At 43.7% G+C, this 19556-nt stretch overlaps 1 protein-coding gene across 2 annotated transcripts in view; it reads right to left on the bottom strand.

The window, feature by feature from the left end:
* The window catches only part of ZKSCAN1 (zinc finger with KRAB and SCAN domains 1), a 38618-nt gene that overhangs the window by 15671 nt on the left and 3391 nt on the right, over positions 1-19556 (bottom strand). The window contains exons 2-6 of one of the 2 annotated variants that reach the window (XM_030846110.2): positions 14157-14674; positions 13767-13920; positions 11645-11736; positions 11246-11372; positions 8116-8956 (exon numbers count right to left, since the gene is read on the bottom strand). In XM_030846110.2, coding sequence (XP_030701970.2) covers positions 8116-8956; positions 11246-11372; positions 11645-11736; positions 13767-13920; positions 14157-14582 — 1640 coding nt within the window. In that variant the 5' untranslated portion in view covers positions 14583-14674. Of the gene's footprint in view, positions 1-1857; positions 8957-11245; positions 11373-11644; positions 11737-13766; positions 13921-14156; positions 14675-19556 lie in introns of those variants that run through there. The other variant, XM_030846111.2, reaches the window with a different exon arrangement.

The raw sequence follows: 19556 nt of genomic DNA, 5'->3' as shown, positions 1-19556 counted from the left end.
GAAGGGTCAAAGTCAAACCAAAGATTTGAAAAATTTGCTTTTGCTCCTTAAAGCTACAAGTTTGTGCTTATTTAAATGGAGAACAGGTACCGAGGGGTGAGGAGGAGGCTGGAGGCGCTCGAGAGCAAGGCCACATCCCTCGGAGGCAGCAGGGGAGGGGCTCCAGGGAGCAGGGAGGACCAGACAGCGAGGCGTCGAGATGGCCTGAGGCCCCTGGGAGAGCATAACAAGGGGGGTCTGCTGAGAAAGGGTGAGGTGAGGCCATGGTGGGCCTGGGAGCTTGGGGAGCAGGGAACACCCGGACAGCGGCCCCAAGACTACGGCAGAGAGGAGGGTAGGCTAGCAGGGGCGAGGGTCATGGAGGGGCCATGTCTGCAGATTTTCCCCGGGCAGCTTTCTGTAACTAAGGCACAGGAATGGAGGGAGGAGGAAGCTACCAGGGTTTGAACTGGACACAGTGAAAGGCTGAGATGCTCTTGGAAGGTAACCTTGACCCTTACGACTCCTGGGGCTCTTGTCTACACTGGGGACGCTGGAGTCTCTGGTCCTCTCCACACCCAGCCGTTAATAAACTCAGGACCAGAATCTCTCACAGGGCCCGTCGTCCACAGCAGTGACCAAGTTCAATAATGCACTGGACTTCTTCCAGCTTCTGTCTACCCTGCTGTTCTCTGAAATCATCTCCTAAAATAAATCAACTGCACACGAGCCCTGACCTCAGGTTCTGCTCTCAGGGAAACTAGGCTAAGATTGTTGGACAGTATAGGGTTTAGTACTACTGAATTAAGATTTGGTTGTGATACCTAAGTAAAAATACATTGCTTTTTCACACGTGCCACTTTTACTTTTTAAAAAATTTGTTTATCTCACCATAGCCCTGGAAAGCAAGTGAGGCAAGGGTTAGTATTCCTTTAGGATAAGGAAACTGAAGAGCAGAGGAAAACAGAACACTTTGCACTTCTCTCTAGTTTCTAAATAGGGTGGAAAAAAATCAATTATTTAAATGAGACAAAGTGAAAAAAATCACATTTTGCTTCAGTAAGTTCTGCAAAAACAAGGTTATAGGTTAGAGTTCATAGTGTGAAGGTCTAAAATGTCAACTTTACATATGGCTCCTACTATTAGCATGTTCAATTTTTTAAGTCTCATAAAGTGGTCAAAGGTATGTTTTTGTTATTGGAGTATAGTTGATTTACAATGTTGTTAGTTTCTGCTGTACAGCAAAGCGAATCAGTTATACATATATCAACTTTTTTTTAGCTTCCTTCCCCATACAGGCCATTGTGTTCCCTGTGCTATATGGTAGGTACTTATCAGTTATCTGTTTTATATATAGTAGTGTGTATATGTCAATCCCAGTCTCCAAAGGTTATTTTAATTATTCCATCCTATGAAAAAATTGTTTTGGGGGATCATTAAAAAGCAACTTTAGGGCTTCCCTGGTGGCGCAGTGGTTGGGAGTCCGCCTGCCGATGCAGGGGACGCGGGTTCGTGCCCCAGTCCAGGAAGATCCCACATGCCGCGGCGCGGCTGGCCCCGTGAGCCACGGCCGCTGAGCCTGCGCGTCCAGGTGAGCCATGGCCGCTGAGGCTGCGCGTCCAGAGCCTGTGCTCCACAACGGGAGAGGCCACAACAGTGAGAGGCCCACGTACCTCAAAAAAAAAAAAGCAACTTTATTCCATGGTTTTTCATTGTTGCCAAGAAGCTACCTAAGCGCTTGTGAAATTACCTACAACGTGTCATTTGGGTGAGGATTGTGTCGGTTCTAGTTTTTAACTTTGAAATTATACTTTTTTCTTTACCCAAAACACGCATTTTATGCAACCAAGGGCAACAAAAAACAAACATCACAACTACTGCCACCTAGAGATGATAATTTATTGTTTTACCATGATCCTGAAGAGAAACAACATAAAGAGAATATTTATTACAAATCCCCACAATTTCCTTCTCCCACCTCACTACTCTAAAATTTGTCAGACACCATCGGCCTCCTAAAATGGACCATTGACTATAAATGCATTACCAATTTATTTTGCTGCCATTTCTCATGACTGAAACTTTAGTGCTCAATCAAATGACTATTTTCAGTGGAGTTTCCTAGCTTTAAAAAAAACCCTCACTTTTCCTCTAAAATTCCATTATTTACTGAAAGAAGCCGTTTTAGAAATGTTAATGAGGATTTTAAATGAACAAATTCAATTTAAAAATCATTCACTGAACATCTACCAAGCATCTGGACGCTTCAAAGACCAGGGAACTGAAAAGGCCAGGTTTAACAGCAATAACTTAATTCTGCGGATATACAAAGACAAGTCAGTTTCTTTTTGTCTAATTTATTCTAAACTAAGAAACTAGGAACTGACAAAACAGGAAAGGTTTGTTTTACCCAGTCTAGATAATAAACAAGACAATGCCTGAGTTAGCTCTCTATATAGATTTAGGGTTATCGTGTTGACCTGGGTGTAATAACCTCTATTTAACTAAAAGTTAATAAAAATATTTATGTTCATGTTAAAATAATTGCTGATTTTGCTTGCATATCCCGCCCCTTGCCCCTAAACTCATAGATTTTTAGAAAAAGATTTTCCTGTGTCGTCACAAACCTACTTCCCCCTGCCCAGCCCTCTCACATAAGAACCCCTGCAACCAGCAGAAGCACCTCTAAATCTAATACGCTTTGTCCTCGCTCGGCGGACTAAAACCTTACTCTGTCAAGTGGCTGAAGTGGGGGTAGGGGGATGAGGAAGGCAGGCGAGCACTGGCCCCCAGCACACGCCCAGCAGTCTCTCTTCTCTCCCTCCACAGGGCTCCCTCACCACTCTTCTGCAGCTGGGAGTCTGGCCCCTACAACCCTCCCCCCGCATTCTCCTTCCTAGCAAACCTGACCTTGTCGGGAGACTAAACAATAGCGACTCGGGCAGCTGCCCGGTCCCTTCCCTGGACCAAAGGAACTTGAAACCCGCATCTGAAACTGGAATGAAATCCCAGTTTCAGCATCACCTTTCAATCCCTCACAGAACTTACTCTTTGTATCTTAATGCACTCAGCCTGGCTGCTTAATGAGTCCTTGCTGAAGGGAGAAAATTTAATTTTAAGACCAATTAACTTTGCTGATTACTATGTAATTTGAAGTGAGTCATGATTCTTTAGTAAATGGAGGTGAGAATCTCAACGGTTAAAAGAAAAACAAAACAAAAAACCTGTTAAAATAACAGCAGACCATTGTTCAGAAGTCAACCTAATGCCCACTCTTTACCTTCCACTGTTTTAGGATAAGAGAAAAACATGAGGTTTGTGGTATCCACTGTTAAACAGAACCAGACAATATGAAACTAAGTTCTCATGTTAAGACATTCTGTATTATGAGATGTCCAAAACAGTTCCCAAACTTTTGTTTGACCTGCAGAATTGGAGATGGCTTACCTCCCTATAACTTCAAGTTTGTTTTACAAAGCTCTGAAAAGTAAAACAGATAATTTCATTTTTAGATATAATAAAAAATTAATTTGAATAGCAAAATAAGTAACTACTTTTCAATGTACAGTAGTGTGTCCATTCTAAAAATGAAACCTAAATGTTAGGGAAACTTTTCAAATAATACTTTTTATTATATTCTCCAGTAGTAGTTGAAATAAAAATCTACTCTAACTTCTAGGAAAAGATCTATTTATACCACTTAATTTCCTTTTCTCTGATTCTACGTTTCACTTTGCAATCTGCAGACCTTCACGTGGTTTCCCAGCTGGGGAACCATAGCCCCCTCATCAGTATTTGAGAAGCTGCGCAGAGTGGGACCCACAAACACATGGCTCCGCTGGTAAGTACTGCTGTCACTGTGTGACTACGTTTTAATACTGTTACTCCAATTCACACGATGACTCTTCCGTGAGGATGGTAGGATGAACCTGGTTAGCTAGCTTTAGATGAGGACGTCGAGACCCTGCAATAAAAGGTGATCAACTCTAGGATAAAAATTAGAAAAAAGTTCTTTCCTAGCTATGAATCGTCACAAGCCCCTCTCCTAATAATCACAGGCCAGGGGAAGTGAGTGGGAGCAAGGAGGGTACACAGGAGACAGCTGAGACAGGAATATTGCAAAATGCTTCTCGAGCCTTCCTGCAATCCCAGGGACTGGATGCCTGTGTGTCTGTTTTTCCAGGGAAGAGCCCATCCTGGTGTTTTCCTATCCCAAGTTTTCTATACACAGAAATTTAAGAGTTAGTGGAGGAAACAGGACTACGCTTCACACCATTGGGTCAAGGTAAGTGGCCCCACTGGCCCTCCCAGGACATGCCCTCTTCTTGATTGACGGGGGCAGACCTTCTTTCTCCCCCGACAAGCTCAGAGAACCCATTCTCCTTGCTTGAAATGGTGATCTGGCAGCTAAGCGGTCAACTTCCTGGTCAACTTCAGGAAGCTGCCGATGTTTCTAGAACTGTTCCATTTTACTGCCCTAGTCGCCTGTCTCTCCTAACAATTTCACTCATCTCCTAAGCTCTTGACTTGATAAGCACCAAACTATGAAGGTTTTTTTCTCGTTTTCCCCTTCCTCAGTTCTGTGAACTGACTTTTTGTCTATGACCACATCAACTTCTTCAATACTCCAAAACTTTGCTCTTTTGGAGTGATGTGTTCTGTCAAATAGACTAAAATAAAAAATACATTATCTGTTTACAGGGAATATACAGAATAACAACAGGGGCTGGAGGTACAAAACACAGACACTGACATTATGGTCATACAAAATATATAGAAGTACCCAACATTAACAATTTTTGTCAGAAGTTGTACATTTTGCTATTTCTTTAGCATTTCCCCACATTTTTTTTCTTCTTCTGTGGATCCCCTGGAGTTAAGATTGAGCTTCCTCTGCAGTGTTTCTGAAATTCAATACATGATTGGAACATACTGACGGAATTCATTTTCTGTCCAAAGCAATGAGTGCTACACATGAAAGTTTTCCTCACATACAATATTAATAATGTTTATTTACAGTGTGAGCTTTCTGATGCTAAGGGCTGAGATGTGATTAAAGGCTTTGCCATATTTATCACATTCAAGAGGTTCCTTCCTGGGATGACTTCTCCGACGCCAGGTAAGACAGAATTGTCTTAGGTATCAAACGTGTCAACCTCTCTGTACATATTTAGCACAGTTTCACTTTTATGCCTTTAATAAAATACTAAGTGCCTTTCATATCAAGATGCCTCATACATCTGTAGTCTTAGGCTTTAGCCTTGCCTGCCAGGATGAAGTAGAAACAAATGCCCCACAACTTTAAGACTTTTACTTCTCTTCCTGGCAAGGTTAAGGTATATTTTTAAAAACCCCTCAAAAACTTCCACTGGGTCAACTAGCATGCTAACAGTTAACTAGAGTACTTAAACTGTTAACGTACTTCAGCCAGTCGAGAACTTTCAAATGACTATCCTGAGCACTAATTTAGATGTCGTAAGCCTTTTGGGCCATGACTCTATTACACTTTGCACTGAAGAGCTGATAAATGAATGCAATGCAGATGGTTTTAATAAACAGTGGTAGCCGGTTTTCTTCAGAAAACTTGTCTTCAAATAGCTGCTTCAAGGAGTCCATCTGTTGAAGATCTGGAGCAACGCCCATGGCCATCCCACAGTCAGTACGATGTTCCAGGAAATGGGAATTAAATGTGGGGCACAGGTTATAGTTAACTTCCATTAAAAAGAAATGATGGCTGAATCATGTCCGCATAAAAAAGCCAATGTGGGTGGACTTGACCAGTGTTCTTTCCCTCTTCACAACAGTCGGTGCTTCGATCGGTGTCTGGAGTTAAGCACCTCACTGCTTTCAGTTGCTTCCTGGCAGCAAAAGTCTTTGCTCAAAAGCATCAGCAGTTTTCTATGCGACCACCACTATGTCTCACTCTTTGAAGAAAATTCCTAAAAGCATTTCTTCTACCTTCCCTTACTATAAAAAGCTATTTAGGTGTGCTCTTCTGGAGTATCTCTCCTGTTTTTCTTAAATTGGATGGACAGAATACTCTGGTCACCAGCTGACTTCCTTAAAGTTCCCCCAGGCAACACTGATGCAACTGCTTAGGAGCTACTGGGAGGCTGGAAGTTGCTCCAAGTTATAGAGAGAGGCCAGAGAAAAAGTGCTGTTTGGCCCGGAGCTGAGGCCACAGCTGCCCCCACCTCCATGGTTCCCCGTGAAGTGACACTGTCTCATAGGCTTGGGTTGCTGGCTAGCAAACCAGTGACGAGTGACAGTTTTAGTTGACGGAAAATCTCAAACTCTATGTGAGGGGTCTCCCATTATGGGGCTAGTCTTCAGGTGTGTTCTTAGTCTGTTTCTAAGTCCCTGCAGGGCTGTCTACAATCATTTGCACGTTCTCACGAGCAGTTATCTCTACCCAAGGCCCTGATGACTTCCTATGTGACCCACGCTGCTTGGGTCTCTTGTGTGTGCACCTGAAAATGGTCTGTCGCTGGCTTCCACGCAGAAGCTAATGCATCATTCTGCATAGATGATGGGAAAGATCGAAGTTTCATAACCTCACCTCAGTCTCTAGTGATGAGAAACACAAAAGACATTGTGCGGTATGACAATACGACAAGCCACATCTTAGCACGTTGGTGAGCTTCTCAGAGCAACGGACATTTAGTAATTGCCAGCTAACGATCTCAAATGTCTTTTAGAAGTTTCTGGAAGGTGTGGGAAAAAAAGTGCTCCCTCCAATGTTCCTTTTTCTGAAAAGCAACAGAAATCACATCTTTTGAACTTTAAAGTTACAAATGATTCAGAAAGTGCCCAAATCATCACGTTGTTCAGCAGCTGACTGAAGAAATTCTGGTTAAGATCTTTGCCATCTTTGCTTTAGTAAGTGTTCACATTGTTAAGATGACGGATGACAACAAAGTCGTTTGACATTTCATGGTATTTACTCTCTGATCCGTGTCTAGATAGTCTATGCTGGCAGCTGACCAGCACCCTTCGTTTATATTTAGGACAAAAATAGCATGCGACCCTAGAGCTTTAGCCACGCCTCGGGCTCACAAGCTGGGCCACGCTACCGTATTTCAGGTACTCGTGACTCACAGGCTTTGTCATGAATGTACAAATCCTGCTAGAAGTCAGGCCTAATGAGCACTTCTCATGTGGTCAGCACTGTGTCCAGGGCTGTCGGGGATATAAATATATCCCCCGACGAGAGAAGCATCTCTTTTGGGGAGTGATGAAAACTTTCACACACGGAACAACAAAAGATTCAAAGACAGTATGCAATCAAGTGCTAACCTGTGGAGAAACGCAGTTAGGAGTGCGATAGTGCTTTAGGGAATTCGGGGATTTCGCGAAGGGAGAGAAGTGTTTTGAATCACAGTTGCCATTTCAGTAAGATTTATCTCAGTCATGAGGAGGGAACCATCTACATCTGCAGCCGTCCTTTGGAACTGTAGACTGGTGCGCATGCCCTCTCTTTCAGGAAGAGATAGAAATCTTTGGTTTGATACTGACAGCGCAGTCCCAGATTTCTATAGCTTTGGTAGGCTACCAGCGACTGTACAGAACTTACCGTATATATACAACTAGTTTTGAGCAGCATGTGCCGATGTAGTTTTTGTTCAAACTGTCCCTCTTTTTTGAGAAATAAGGTTCAGCAAGACGTTGGCCAAGGAGGGCGTGTTTGCGGCAAGCAGGTTTTGAACCTCAGTGTCATTTTCACAGAGACGATCTTAGTCTTTCAATTATGTACTGTGGTTGCGGAGAGTTCAAGAGCGTCTTAAAGGTCTCCTCATTACTGAAAAGCTTGACATTTTCCTGTGTGTGTGCTTCTATCCTGTGTGGAAATAGCATGTGGATTATCCATCCCTATGACTAGCATTTTCCTGCAGGGGCTGTGGAAGAATTACATGCCCACAGACTAGGCAAAGGCAGAACACTGCTGATGTACCTGTAAGGATCCATAAGTGTGATTTTTTTTTTTAACCTGCTGAGGCTTTTTTCCCCCCCTCCATGGGCACACATCTCTGAAATAATTTTAGAAACGAAAAGGGGAAATGGCTTATTGACAAATTCTCGCTTTACACACAGCTTTTCAGGAATGCTCCGAAAGCATCGAGGGAGGCAGGGCTGTACTCAGAGGCTCGCTCTCTGGTGTGGATTCTGTGATGCAGAGTGAGGGTCGAGCTCCGGGTGAAGGCCTTGCCGCACTTCGTGCACTTATAGGGCTTTTCTCGGGTGTGAATTCTCCGATGCAAAATAAGGTATGAGTTTCGGTTGAAAGCTTTTCCACATTCACTACATTCATAGGGCTTTTCCCCCGTGTGGATTCTCTGATGCTTAGTGAGGTCTGAGCTCTGGCTGAAGGCCTTCCCACACTCATTACATTCGTAGGGTTTCTCCCCAGAGTGGATCCGCTGATGCAGAATGAGATTTGAACTGTGACTGAAGGCTTTGCCACACTCGTTACATTCATGAGGCTTCTCTCCTGTGTGGATTCGCTGATGCAGGACAAGGTTTGAGTTAAGACTGAAGGCTTTCCCACACTCACTACATTCATAGGGCTTTTCTCCAGTGTGGATTATTTTATGGCGAATAAGGCTTGAACTCCTTGTGAAGCATTTACCACATTCATCACATCTGTGGGACTTCGCTCCTGTCGGAACTTCTTCAGGGGTGTTGAAGTTTGAGCTCAGACTGAAACTTCTCCCCAGTCCTTTACCCTTTTCCCTTGGACCTCGCTCTCCTGTGCTGGGGTTTTTTTTTTCCTTGACTGTAGCTGGCCCTGGATCTCTCTTTTCTTTTCCAGTTTTCTCCTCAGGGTTTCTCTGCTGCCTTTCTACTACTCTGCCCTGCTGGTCACGTTTTTCTCCAAAATCTTTCTGGAATTTTCCTGTGGTCTCCCCATGTGATGCTGAGTCTTCTGCAATTTCAGCCTTTGAGGTGGACTCCTCATTCTCATTCCTGTTTTCACAACCTGACACAATAAATAAAAAATACAAATAGCATCTTTTTCTTTTGAATATGTGGGTTACTCAAGTGACACTGTTTTCCAGGAAGCTTCTACCTGCCTGCAAAATGACCTCACAATATTAACTGGGGATAAAATAGTAGGAAAAAAAGGGAAAAAACCTAGGGACAACAGGGAGTAGAACTGGGAAATGAGAGGGCAGGCGAAGTGTGGAAAGGACAATGGAGGGAGCATGCAGAGAGGCCGGGAGTGAGCAGAGGGAACAGACCAGGCGAGGAAAGAAGGAAGGGGTGAGGAATTAAGGAACGTAAGAGGTCACAACTCATGGTTCTATAATTTGGTCACCCAGTAATTAATCTGAAAGAATAAACACACATTAAAAAAATCATAGTCCAGGGACTTCCCTGGTGGCCCAGTGGTTAAGACCACGTGCTTCCAATGCAGGGGGGGCGGCTTCAATCCCTGGTTGGGGAACTAAGAGCCCACATGCTGTGAGGCTAAAAAAAAAATTTTTTTAAAAAATGATGTTCCAGTTCTAATTAAGAATTTATGAGTTAAAAAAAAGAGAGAACGGACAGGTCTTTCCTAGAAAATGATAAGTGGTATTACCAGAAAGAAAGGAATGCAATTAATTTAAAAAAAGCAAATACTCTGCCAATTCTGTGAGATTTTTATTGACAAGGTGATAGTTAACAGGCAAAACAAGGAGCGCTGAACCTGGCAGGTTACGCAGAACTTCAGACACAGAAACTAGTTTCTCTCCACCAGGGAGAGCAGCACAGAGCTGACAGTGCTTAAGCAACAGGGATGAGGGTGAAGAAGCTGGTTGGGGCATTAGTACATGTAACTGAAACCTGCACTGACAAATGACTGAGAACTACTGAGAACAAAGAGACTGAAAACAATTCCGGAGACAGCCCACAAAGGACGTAATATAAGACAAGATCTTACGAATGCAAAGCTGATCCTCTGATTTTAGCAATCTGCCTGTTAAAACACTGGAATATATTCTTATTGTGGACTGCTACATTCTGTGTGCCACCCTGTTTTTTAAGTATAGACTAAAAATTATTCAGTACAAAAACACTATTTTATATATGTTTACATTTGTCTAGGAAAAAAACTATCCCAAATCTATTCTTTATTTACTTGGCCTTAAGAAACCTTTCCACGTGAGTGTGCACTATCTCAACGCAATCACTGAAGGAGTTGAGTATCTAACCCCTGACTTGAGTGATGAAATCACCATAAATACTGACCTGATCATAAGGAAGAGGAAACTGGTCTACTTCTTTTGAATTCCAAGCCTAGGTCCTTGATGATCTGGATAGTTCGCCGGCTGTTCCCAATGTTTTGTTTTGCTTTGTTTTAAGTTAGCAAGGGGTGGGTACTACCCGGCTCACAAACAGAGATCAGTTTTTTGGCTTAATTTTCACCTCGTCCAAAGAGCAAGTACTAAGAAACAACAAACCCCAGTTACCTCTATGGTTCAAAACAAAACTTGAGGTTTCTGTATTAACATCCTTTCTTCATAACTTCCCTTCATTCACCCTACCACTGCCCTCCCCAGGCAGAAGTCTTAGGAAGTGGCCCTCCTATGACAGGACTGATCTGAGAGCTTCCTGCAGTACTATCTCCCAGGGGTTAAGACCTAATAGAGACAAATGGGACTGTCTGTCAACTGTGTCACCTTGTCTTATCTGGTTGATGCCTCTTAGAACTTCTTTGTTCTTACTACACACTCAGGAGCCAGAGCTCTTCACAGAAGATCACCATTAGGTTTGGAATCTGGGAATCCTGACCAGGTGCAAGTTCATGGAATTATACAGAACTGTTGTGGAGCAGCGCTCACAGGAAGCAAGACTGAAAGCCCATGGCAGGATGCAGTGTAGGTTCAGGAACATGGTCCCAGGTTAGGATTAGATTGATGATCAATTCTCACCTGGCCCTCTATAATAGGAAATACAGACACTCCCCTGACAAAAGCACTTAGTTGTATCCACAGGGAATGAAGCAGAATCCTCAATGGTGACAGAGTAGTTGAAGAGGTGGGGATTCAGAACATAAAATTATTTCTGCTTTCAAACAGCAAAAAATACCTAGAGGTAAAAAATCCACCTGGAATCAGGAAGTCCCAGTACGAGGCTTTTGGGATTAAAGAAACTCAAATTGTTCTCCTTCTCTATCTGGTCTGAAGAAACGGGCTCAGTAGTCTCTACCACACCAGAGATCCCAGAACTAACAGAAAAAGAGGCAATACAATCTTATCAGACAATAATCCTGCAGCCATCTTACCCTGGGAAATCACGTTCCCATAATTCTCCTGCCTGGTGTCCCTATTCAGATTCCTCCGAGCCAGGTTCTGACATCCCCATTCCTCCAGGATGAGGGACACGGCCATGTCCTCGATCTTCACCATTGCCTGAAATAACACGAGATCCCCACACTCAGTTCTCCCAAAGTCCAGGGACAGTCCCACTGCCCGAACCTGGAGTCAGGGACGGAGGTGACTGCAAACCTACAGGATGCTGGGAAAGAAAAGGTGACCACGCCAGGCTCTAGTGGACAGGTGGGAGTGGAGCTACTCTGTGGGCAGGGACGTCAAGAGCCAGTGTCCTGGTGAAGACCGCTGAAAGAGCTCCAGGAAGAGGCAGATGCAAGGGACTCAGGAGGGCAGAGGGGCCCACAGCTCACCTGGGAATCTGCCGAGAACAGTGCAGATGCCATCGCCTGGTCTCTGGGACCCCCCTCATGATGAGGGGCAGGAACGTGGGTGGCAGGGAGAGCTGAGGGAGGAGAAAGGAGCTGTGAGTGAAGCCAGCTCTGCTCTGGGCCTCCCTTCAAAGAAGGGCCCAGGGGCACCCTCTTTCCTGTACCAGCATGCCCAATGTTCAGTGTTTAACTACAGAACTGAGAACTACAGAGAATGGAAGAAAGAAAAGGCATGATCTGTGTCTTCCCAAGATCTCTGTTCTTAAGCAGGAGTAACAAGGAGTCACAAAAGGGCCCTTAAAATCACCTGGTCCAACTCCTTCATTTTAAAGAAGGGGAAACCGAGGCCCCGATAGGGTAAACAACTTGCGTAACATCATCCTGTTAAGAGGGCAGAGCCAGAACTATAACCCGGGTTCCTACTCTCAGCCACAAAAGTAGGTAACACTCAGCCCACATTCAAGTCTGGCTCATAATTTAATTTTCTCCAGTCCAACAAACAGTATACCAGGACTTCAGAATCCCATTCAGTTGTGGAAAATGCAACAGTTTTAAAAATCTTTAGTAGTAATATCTTGAAACACAGAGAAGGAAGGGGCTCTTCTTACTTCTGGGTAAGTTTCAGCCATTTTTTGTCCCTCTACTTTTCTCCCTCACTTAGCCACAGTTTTTGGATAAAACATACACATGGTTCGAATGTCAATGAGACATTTACAAATGTATAAGGGTCTGGGTTGACACTCATCTAATAAAAGACGTCTACAATATAGGGTCACATTAACTGCGACGTGCAAGAAAAACTGGAAAAATTTTAAGCGGCAAAATCAAAATCCTCCCGTGCCAAGTAATGTTAGATTTGAAAATGTTACTGGTGAACAGATGATGTTACTGTGCTGCAAAGATACTAGAAAAACTAATTTGAAACGGAATTAGTAAATCTTGTAACTATTTCAGAATATACAGCAATAATATAAGCTAAAGCAAAATGTAGAAAAAGATCAAGTACCTAGCACTTTAACCCGCTGAGAGTTAGGAAACGCTCTGGAAGATGAGCAGCACAAAGAGAAACTGAGAATAAGTGCATATGCCTCAATTCCTTCAAGAACTATTTACGACGTAACAACTGTATGTTCCAGGGTCTGGAAAGCTGTTACTCTGGTAACCTGAATCAGCCCTAATCTGGCACTTAAAACCACGAAGATCCTCCTCCGTTTCCTGACTTCACCTGGTGGAGTGTGGAGAGAGCTCACAAACCTTACGAGGACCTAACGGGACTGGGTGGACAGTGGTGGATAAACATCACAGCGCACTGGTTGGCTCACAAGGCTTTCTCCAGCTTACGAGCGCTGGCTATCCTGCAGAATGCACGGAAGACAATACTTCCTTAAGCTCTAATATTCCTATCCTGAATGTCATCATAAATAAACACACTGGTTAAGGACTGTGCCTTTGTCAACTCTTGCTGAACAACCATACTTTTAGCATGTTATTTTTTTTTCTTTTACTGATATTCTAGGTATCAATTTTGATTTTAAAACTGGTTAAAAATATTGTTAATATTTCCCTCAAAGGAAAAAAAATTCAACTGATTTTTATTTATATGACCCTGAAGTGATTTTTTTTGCCTCATTTTCCTCAACCAAAAACAAAATATTTTTTCCATCCTTTTCCCATTCTTTGGAATTTTTGAAAGTAACCTAGAAATAGAGTGATGTTACACAGTATTTTATACATTTTAAATAAAATGAATTGATAAATGATCATTTTAAAGATAATTTATGACATACTAGGGTGTTGGCTATATTTCATCTCTTCCTAGGACTTTCCTGTAAAAAAAAAAAAACCTGCTAGACATCCAGAATACTAACAATTCAACAAATAATATAATGTCCACCCAAGTTCATTATGCACATTTCACTTACCTCCTTGGTAACATTATTTAACTCCTGAAATTGGCCTGTAAGTTATATTTCCTCTGATGTTTAGTAATAATGACAATAGAAATAAACATGTTTCTCTATTACAGGCATTTAGCAACACAGAGAGGGCACTCCCATCCTGAATAGTTTGCTTCTTTCCCCCCATGTGAAACCTTGCTTCTTACCCCGTGGTTGTAAGAGGCGGGGTTTCCGAGATGAATGCTTGAAATGGGACTGGGTGGCCTCATGAGGAAGGTCAAAGCTCGAGGACTCCTGTACTGGATCCAGAGGCACCATCCCCCTTGCGAGCATCTCAGGTCCATGAACTTGACCTGGGACCTGAGGACAAACAGGGTGGGCTTGTGGGTAAATCACTTTTTAAACAGGAATTTAAACAAGTGAAAAAAGACACTAAATATACCAGTATATTAAAATATACTTTTTAATATCCAAGCAGAAGAGGATCAAAGCACCACAAGGACTATTAATACGAACTTTAAGTCAGTAACTTTCTCTCTGCTTCAGTCTCAAAGTCCACGTGCTGCTCACACATGACAGGTTTCCCCTCTTCTTACCTGCTGTCCTGATAAATCCAGCTCCAGATCTTCCAGAAGGGTCACAGCCTCCTCTCCACTATCGGGACGGTATTCCTGCAGCCAGACTTGGAGCTCCTTGGGCAGAATGGAAAGGAACTGCTCCAGCACCAGCAGCTCCAGGATCTGCTCCTTGGTGTTTATCTCTGGTCGCAGCCACTGGTGACAAAGTTCCTTCAGTCGACTCAGGGCCTCTCGAGGCCCAAAAGTGTTCTGGTAACAGAAGTGCCTGAACCGCTGGCGGAAGATCTCCGGGTCGGGAGGAGGAGACTCCTGCAGACTGGCGTCCTGCCCCCACACGTGCTCTTCCTCATCCTCCTCTTCGACCTTCACTATCACGATGCCGTCCTTCTCCTGGGCAGCGTGGGGGGACAGACCGGTGGCTTCCCTTGACTCAGCAGTCATCATTCAGGCTCAGGGACCTGACTTGATCCAAACAGGGTCTGTGCTCTCCTTTCTGTCCTGGGAAATGTTTTCTGATATCTGTTTCTGTACTATTCCTGGAGGAGTAAAAAAAAAAAAAAAAAAAAAAAAAAGTTATTGGTACCTTTATGAAAAGTGACCTGTGCTGTTAATATTTCATACAAGGCTACACCTCAAGGCCTTAAAAATGCCTCTGGGGGCTTCCCTGATGGTGCAGTGGTTAAGAATCCGCCTGCCAACACAGGGGACATGGGTTCGAGCCCTGGTCTGGGAAGATCCCACGTGCCGTGGAGCAAATAAGCCCGTGCGCCATAACTACTGAGCCCGTGAGCTACAACTACTGAGCCCGTGTGCAACAACTGCTGAAGCCCGCGTACCTAAGAGCCTGTGATCCACAACAAGAGAAGCCACCGTGATGAGAAGCCCGCGCACAGCAACAAAGAGTAGCCCCCGCTCGCCGCAACTAGAGAAAGCCTGCGCACAGCAATAAAGATCCGACACAGCCAAAAAATAAATTAATTAATTTTAAAAAATGCCTCTGAATAGCAAAGGGGGAAAAAAAAGCCTCCAGAGCCACACTGTTTTCCCTGTCACTCTAGATATTAAGGTTTGCAAACAAACTTCCAACTGGCAAATTCCCCCCTCAGGGTGTTTGCCTGAGCACCGTCCCTCCAGGAGGAGGGCAGGCTATGACATCATGTGTTTACATGCTAAGCCCAGTGAGAGCGGAATGTTAGTGGGGTGCCAGGCACCCGCTTCAGCAGCACGCTAGCCATCTTACCCCCTCCCACAACACGCTTGGAGCACCATCTCACAGATGACATGACCGCGGCTCGGACGACTCAAGTGATTTGCTCAGGAGCAGGAGGCTACCTACCTAGCAGTCAACACTCAAGCCAAACGTGAAGGCCAGGACTTACTAACCCACCATCTAGCTATTTCTATTATTTTTATAGGTGCCTTGGTCAGTACGAGATAATCCACTTTGGACAGAGAAAGAAAATATCAAAATGTCTATTTATATTTTAAAAGTGAGAAAAAATAAACCATATTTAATGTACAAATGGACACTACCAAACTCACTTGGTCTAAATGCTGAACTGCCACATGTCACACATGAGACAAGTGTGTGGGGGGGTGTGAGCAAAATGGGTCAAATGACACAAACTTCGAGTTATAAAATAAGTTAAGTCCTGGGGATGTAATGTACAGCATGGTGACTACAGTTAATAATAATACTGTACTGCATATTTGAAAGCTGCTGAGAGTAGTTCTTAAAAATTCTCATCAAAAGAAAATAAAATGTAGGGGACTTTCCTGGGGGCAAAGTGGTTAAGAATCCGCCTGCCAATGCAGGGGACACAGGTTCAAGCCCTGGTCTGGGAAGATCCCACGTGCCTTGGAGCAACTAAGCCCGTGCGCCACAAATACTGAGCCTGCGCTCTAGAGCCCGTGAGCCACAAATACTGAGCCTGTGTGCCACAACTACCGCAGCCTGTGTGCCACAACTACCGCAGCCTGTGCTCCTAGAGCCCGTGCTCCACAACAAGAGAAGCCACCGCAATGAGAAGTCTGTGCACCACACCGAAGAGTAGCCCCCGCTCGCTGTAACTAGAGGAAGCCTGTGTGCAGCAATAAAGACCCAACACAGCCAAAAATAAATAATAAAATAAAAAGAAAAATGAAAAAAAGAAAATGTAACTATGGTGACAGATGTTAACCAGACTTACTGTGGTGATCACTTTGGAATATACACAAATATTGAATCGTTATGTTGTACACCTGAAACCAATATAATGTTACATATCAATTACATCTCAAAAAAAAAGACAGACAAGCAGCTTTAAAGATTCTTTCAGAGAAACTACAATTAGGGAAATACTAACGATGCAAATACACACAAACAAGAAAACTGCACAGCAATTTTTTTTTTTTTTTTTTTGCGGTACGCGGGCCCCTCACTGTTGTGGCCTCTCCCGTTGCGGAGCACAGGCTCCGGACGCGCAGGCTCAGCGGCCATGGCTCACGGGCCCAGCCGCTCCGTGGCATGTGGGATCTTCCCGGACCGGGGAACGAACCCGTGTCCCCTGCATCGACAGGCGGACTCTCAACCACTGCACCACCAGGGAAGCCCTGCACAGCAATTTTTAACTCAGCCAGGTCAGAAGGTAAAAACAAATGTGGAACTAAATCAAACTTAAGAAGTCAACCGATAAGTGAGAAAGTAGCTGAATTTCAAGAACAAAAATTTAACATGGTTGGTGGATAGGCTCAATCATGAGTTGATGAGCAGAGGCAACAATGTGTCGCTTCCATCTGAACTGACAAATCTTTGTGAAGCATCTTTTTTTCCCCACCTCTACGGCCATCAAAATTAAGCATCAAATTCAACTTTTAGAGACAGAGCATCCAATTGTTCTATAACAAAGAGATAAGCCAAGAGTTTTAAACTAGCAAAGTATTTTTAATTACATGGCTCTCACTGAAAAATTATTAGTAATTTTGATGGAAAACGGATCATGTACGTTGAAAGCACAAATATTTTCTAGAATAGCACAACTTAATGTATTTTTTTAATTATACAAAACACTGGTACATGTATATAATTTTTCTAAATAGTTTTTACTGACAGGGACGTGTGACCAGAAAAGTTTGGAGATGACTGTTCTAATCGCAAAGAATATGATTTTAATCTGAGATTTATCACAGGATTAGTTTTTTTTCCTCTTTCTTTGGTCCTTAATGAAAACCAGAAATCCTTATTAAAATAGCAGTCTATAATAACAATAAAGAATATTACATTCAAAAACGCTTACTACATAAATGTAAAAACATTGTGGGAATTAAGTCATTTCTCCAATGATTTTAAACTGGTAAAAGTCCTGTTGCAAACCATCTTCTAGCCCTTCCCATCCACTCCTTCAGACCTGTTTTGCACTCCACCCACCTTGCTGCAGGAAATATATTTTGTTTTTTAACTTCAGACCAGCTTTACCTGGAAAGTCCTTACAGTTACGAGTATTCAATTTCCTAACCATTTCTGCAATCTACAGTATGCAAAGTGTCCTGCTAGACTGATGGGAATAAAAAGATGAGAAGCACCATTCCTATTTTTACACAAATAATTACAGTACAAAGCAGATGTGCCAACAGTTCTAAGGAGGTTACAACCTGAGTGCTGGAGAAGCCCTGAGGAGTGACTGACAGCTACAAGGCAGCTTCCAGGAAACAGCCCCCCTGGAGCTGGGACCCAGAGAGGAAGAGGCAGCGAGTAGGGAGTCCAAGAGATCACTCCTTTGGCTAGCTTTCTCCCAGCTGGAGGCTGAATAATTCCTGTAAGGCTTAGTCTCTTTATTTCATTCTGAAAAGTGAAAAGCAAGACTATCTTTTCCAGCTATGCCTCCCAGAACTGTCTTCCACCACCCTAATCCAGGCTCCACATCTCCTGCCGAGACTAGGGCCTTAGCTCCATACATTTTCTCTAGCGTCCATTTCTCCCCTTTCTAATACGAACAACATACCAAGGTCAACTTAGTATTGCCAAAGTATGCTTCTAGGCATTCCCTCCTTCCCCTCAGTTACTGTCAATGAATCCCTGACATCTACCGATTAGTGTTCAAACAACACACCCCACTCGACCTTTCCACCCCCATTACTTTCCTTAGTAGTGATCCCCTATGTTTTAGCCTACTGGGCCCATTAATGTTCCCCAAGCATAGGGTGTGACTTTGCATCTTCACCCCTTTGCTGGGACCAATCTCCCACCTTTATCCACCTCTACTGGCCAAATTTTCACTCACCCTTCAAGATGTACACTGTCTCCTGACATTCTGAATTAAATAAGATATCTTCCTCCTTTGACCACCCTTGGTACTTTCTCTGTTCCTATCTTAGGCACTTCTACTCTCCTTGTATTATCATTATTTGAGCTGCAGTTCCTATCTCCACCTCCCAGCTAAACCCCTCAAGAACAAGGACTTTTGTTTATTTATCTTCTAGGGAACTGGGGAGACTGTTGAACAGCACAGAAAAAATAAGAACAACTCAGCGGCTTCCGTGGTGGTCTAGTGGTTAAGACTCCACGCTGCCAATGCAGGGGGCCCGGGTCCAATTCCTGGTCAGGGAACTAGATCCCACATGCCGCAACTAAGACCCAGCTCAGACAAATAAATAAATAAATATTAAAAAAAAAAAAAAAGGAAAAGGAAAAGAAAAAAGAACAACTCAAGCCATTACAGCACCCCCTGCCGTCTTATTGCCTTTAGTGGCAATTAGTGATCAGACAGCCCAGGAACATCTACCTCATCACTCAGGCACAGAATCTCACCTTCCTTGACTCCTCTCTCCTTACATGCATTCAGTCTCCAGGCACCAGGGAGAAGTATTTCTTTGTTCATACTTATTTTTCTGTCTAGCTCCACGGAGGCCAGCTTCCTCTCTTTGGTGCCCTGCCGTCATCTCCCCACAGTTCACCTCCCACCTTGCTCTCAGATCTTCTTCATAAAACTCTAGAGCCTTGTAGTCAATACTCCCCAGCACCTGGTCCCAGTTTCCCCATCAAGCTTCATTTCCCATGAATTTCTCTCCCTCCCCTGCCATGAACCTTCTCCATCCAGCAAAATGAGTCTACTCAGTACTTCCTAAACGTGTCTTGTATTTTGAACACCATCCTTTTCTCCCACGATAATGCCTGGGATTTCACTCCCAGTCTTCTCTGACTTTTCAAATCCTACTTATCCTTCGAGCTAAGCTAAGTGCACCGTGCCCCTCATCTGCTCAAGAGGCCTCTCTCTAGTAGGCATTACGGGAAGAACCAACGCTAACCGAGTGCTTTCCATGCACCAGGCATCTCACACAACACCCTCAGGAGGTAGGCGCCATGGCTGCCTCACTGTATAACGACAAAACTAAGGCTTACAGATGTTAAACAACATACCCAAGGTCACAGAGCAACTGAAT

The sequence above is a fragment of the Globicephala melas genome, chromosome 15, assembly GCF_963455315.2.
Source record: "Globicephala melas chromosome 15, mGloMel1.2, whole genome shotgun sequence".
NCBI lineage: Eukaryota > Metazoa > Chordata > Mammalia > Artiodactyla > Delphinidae > Globicephala > Globicephala melas.
The sequence above is the reverse complement of the archived record's forward strand: the minus strand, read 5'-3'. Positions and strand labels throughout refer to the sequence as shown.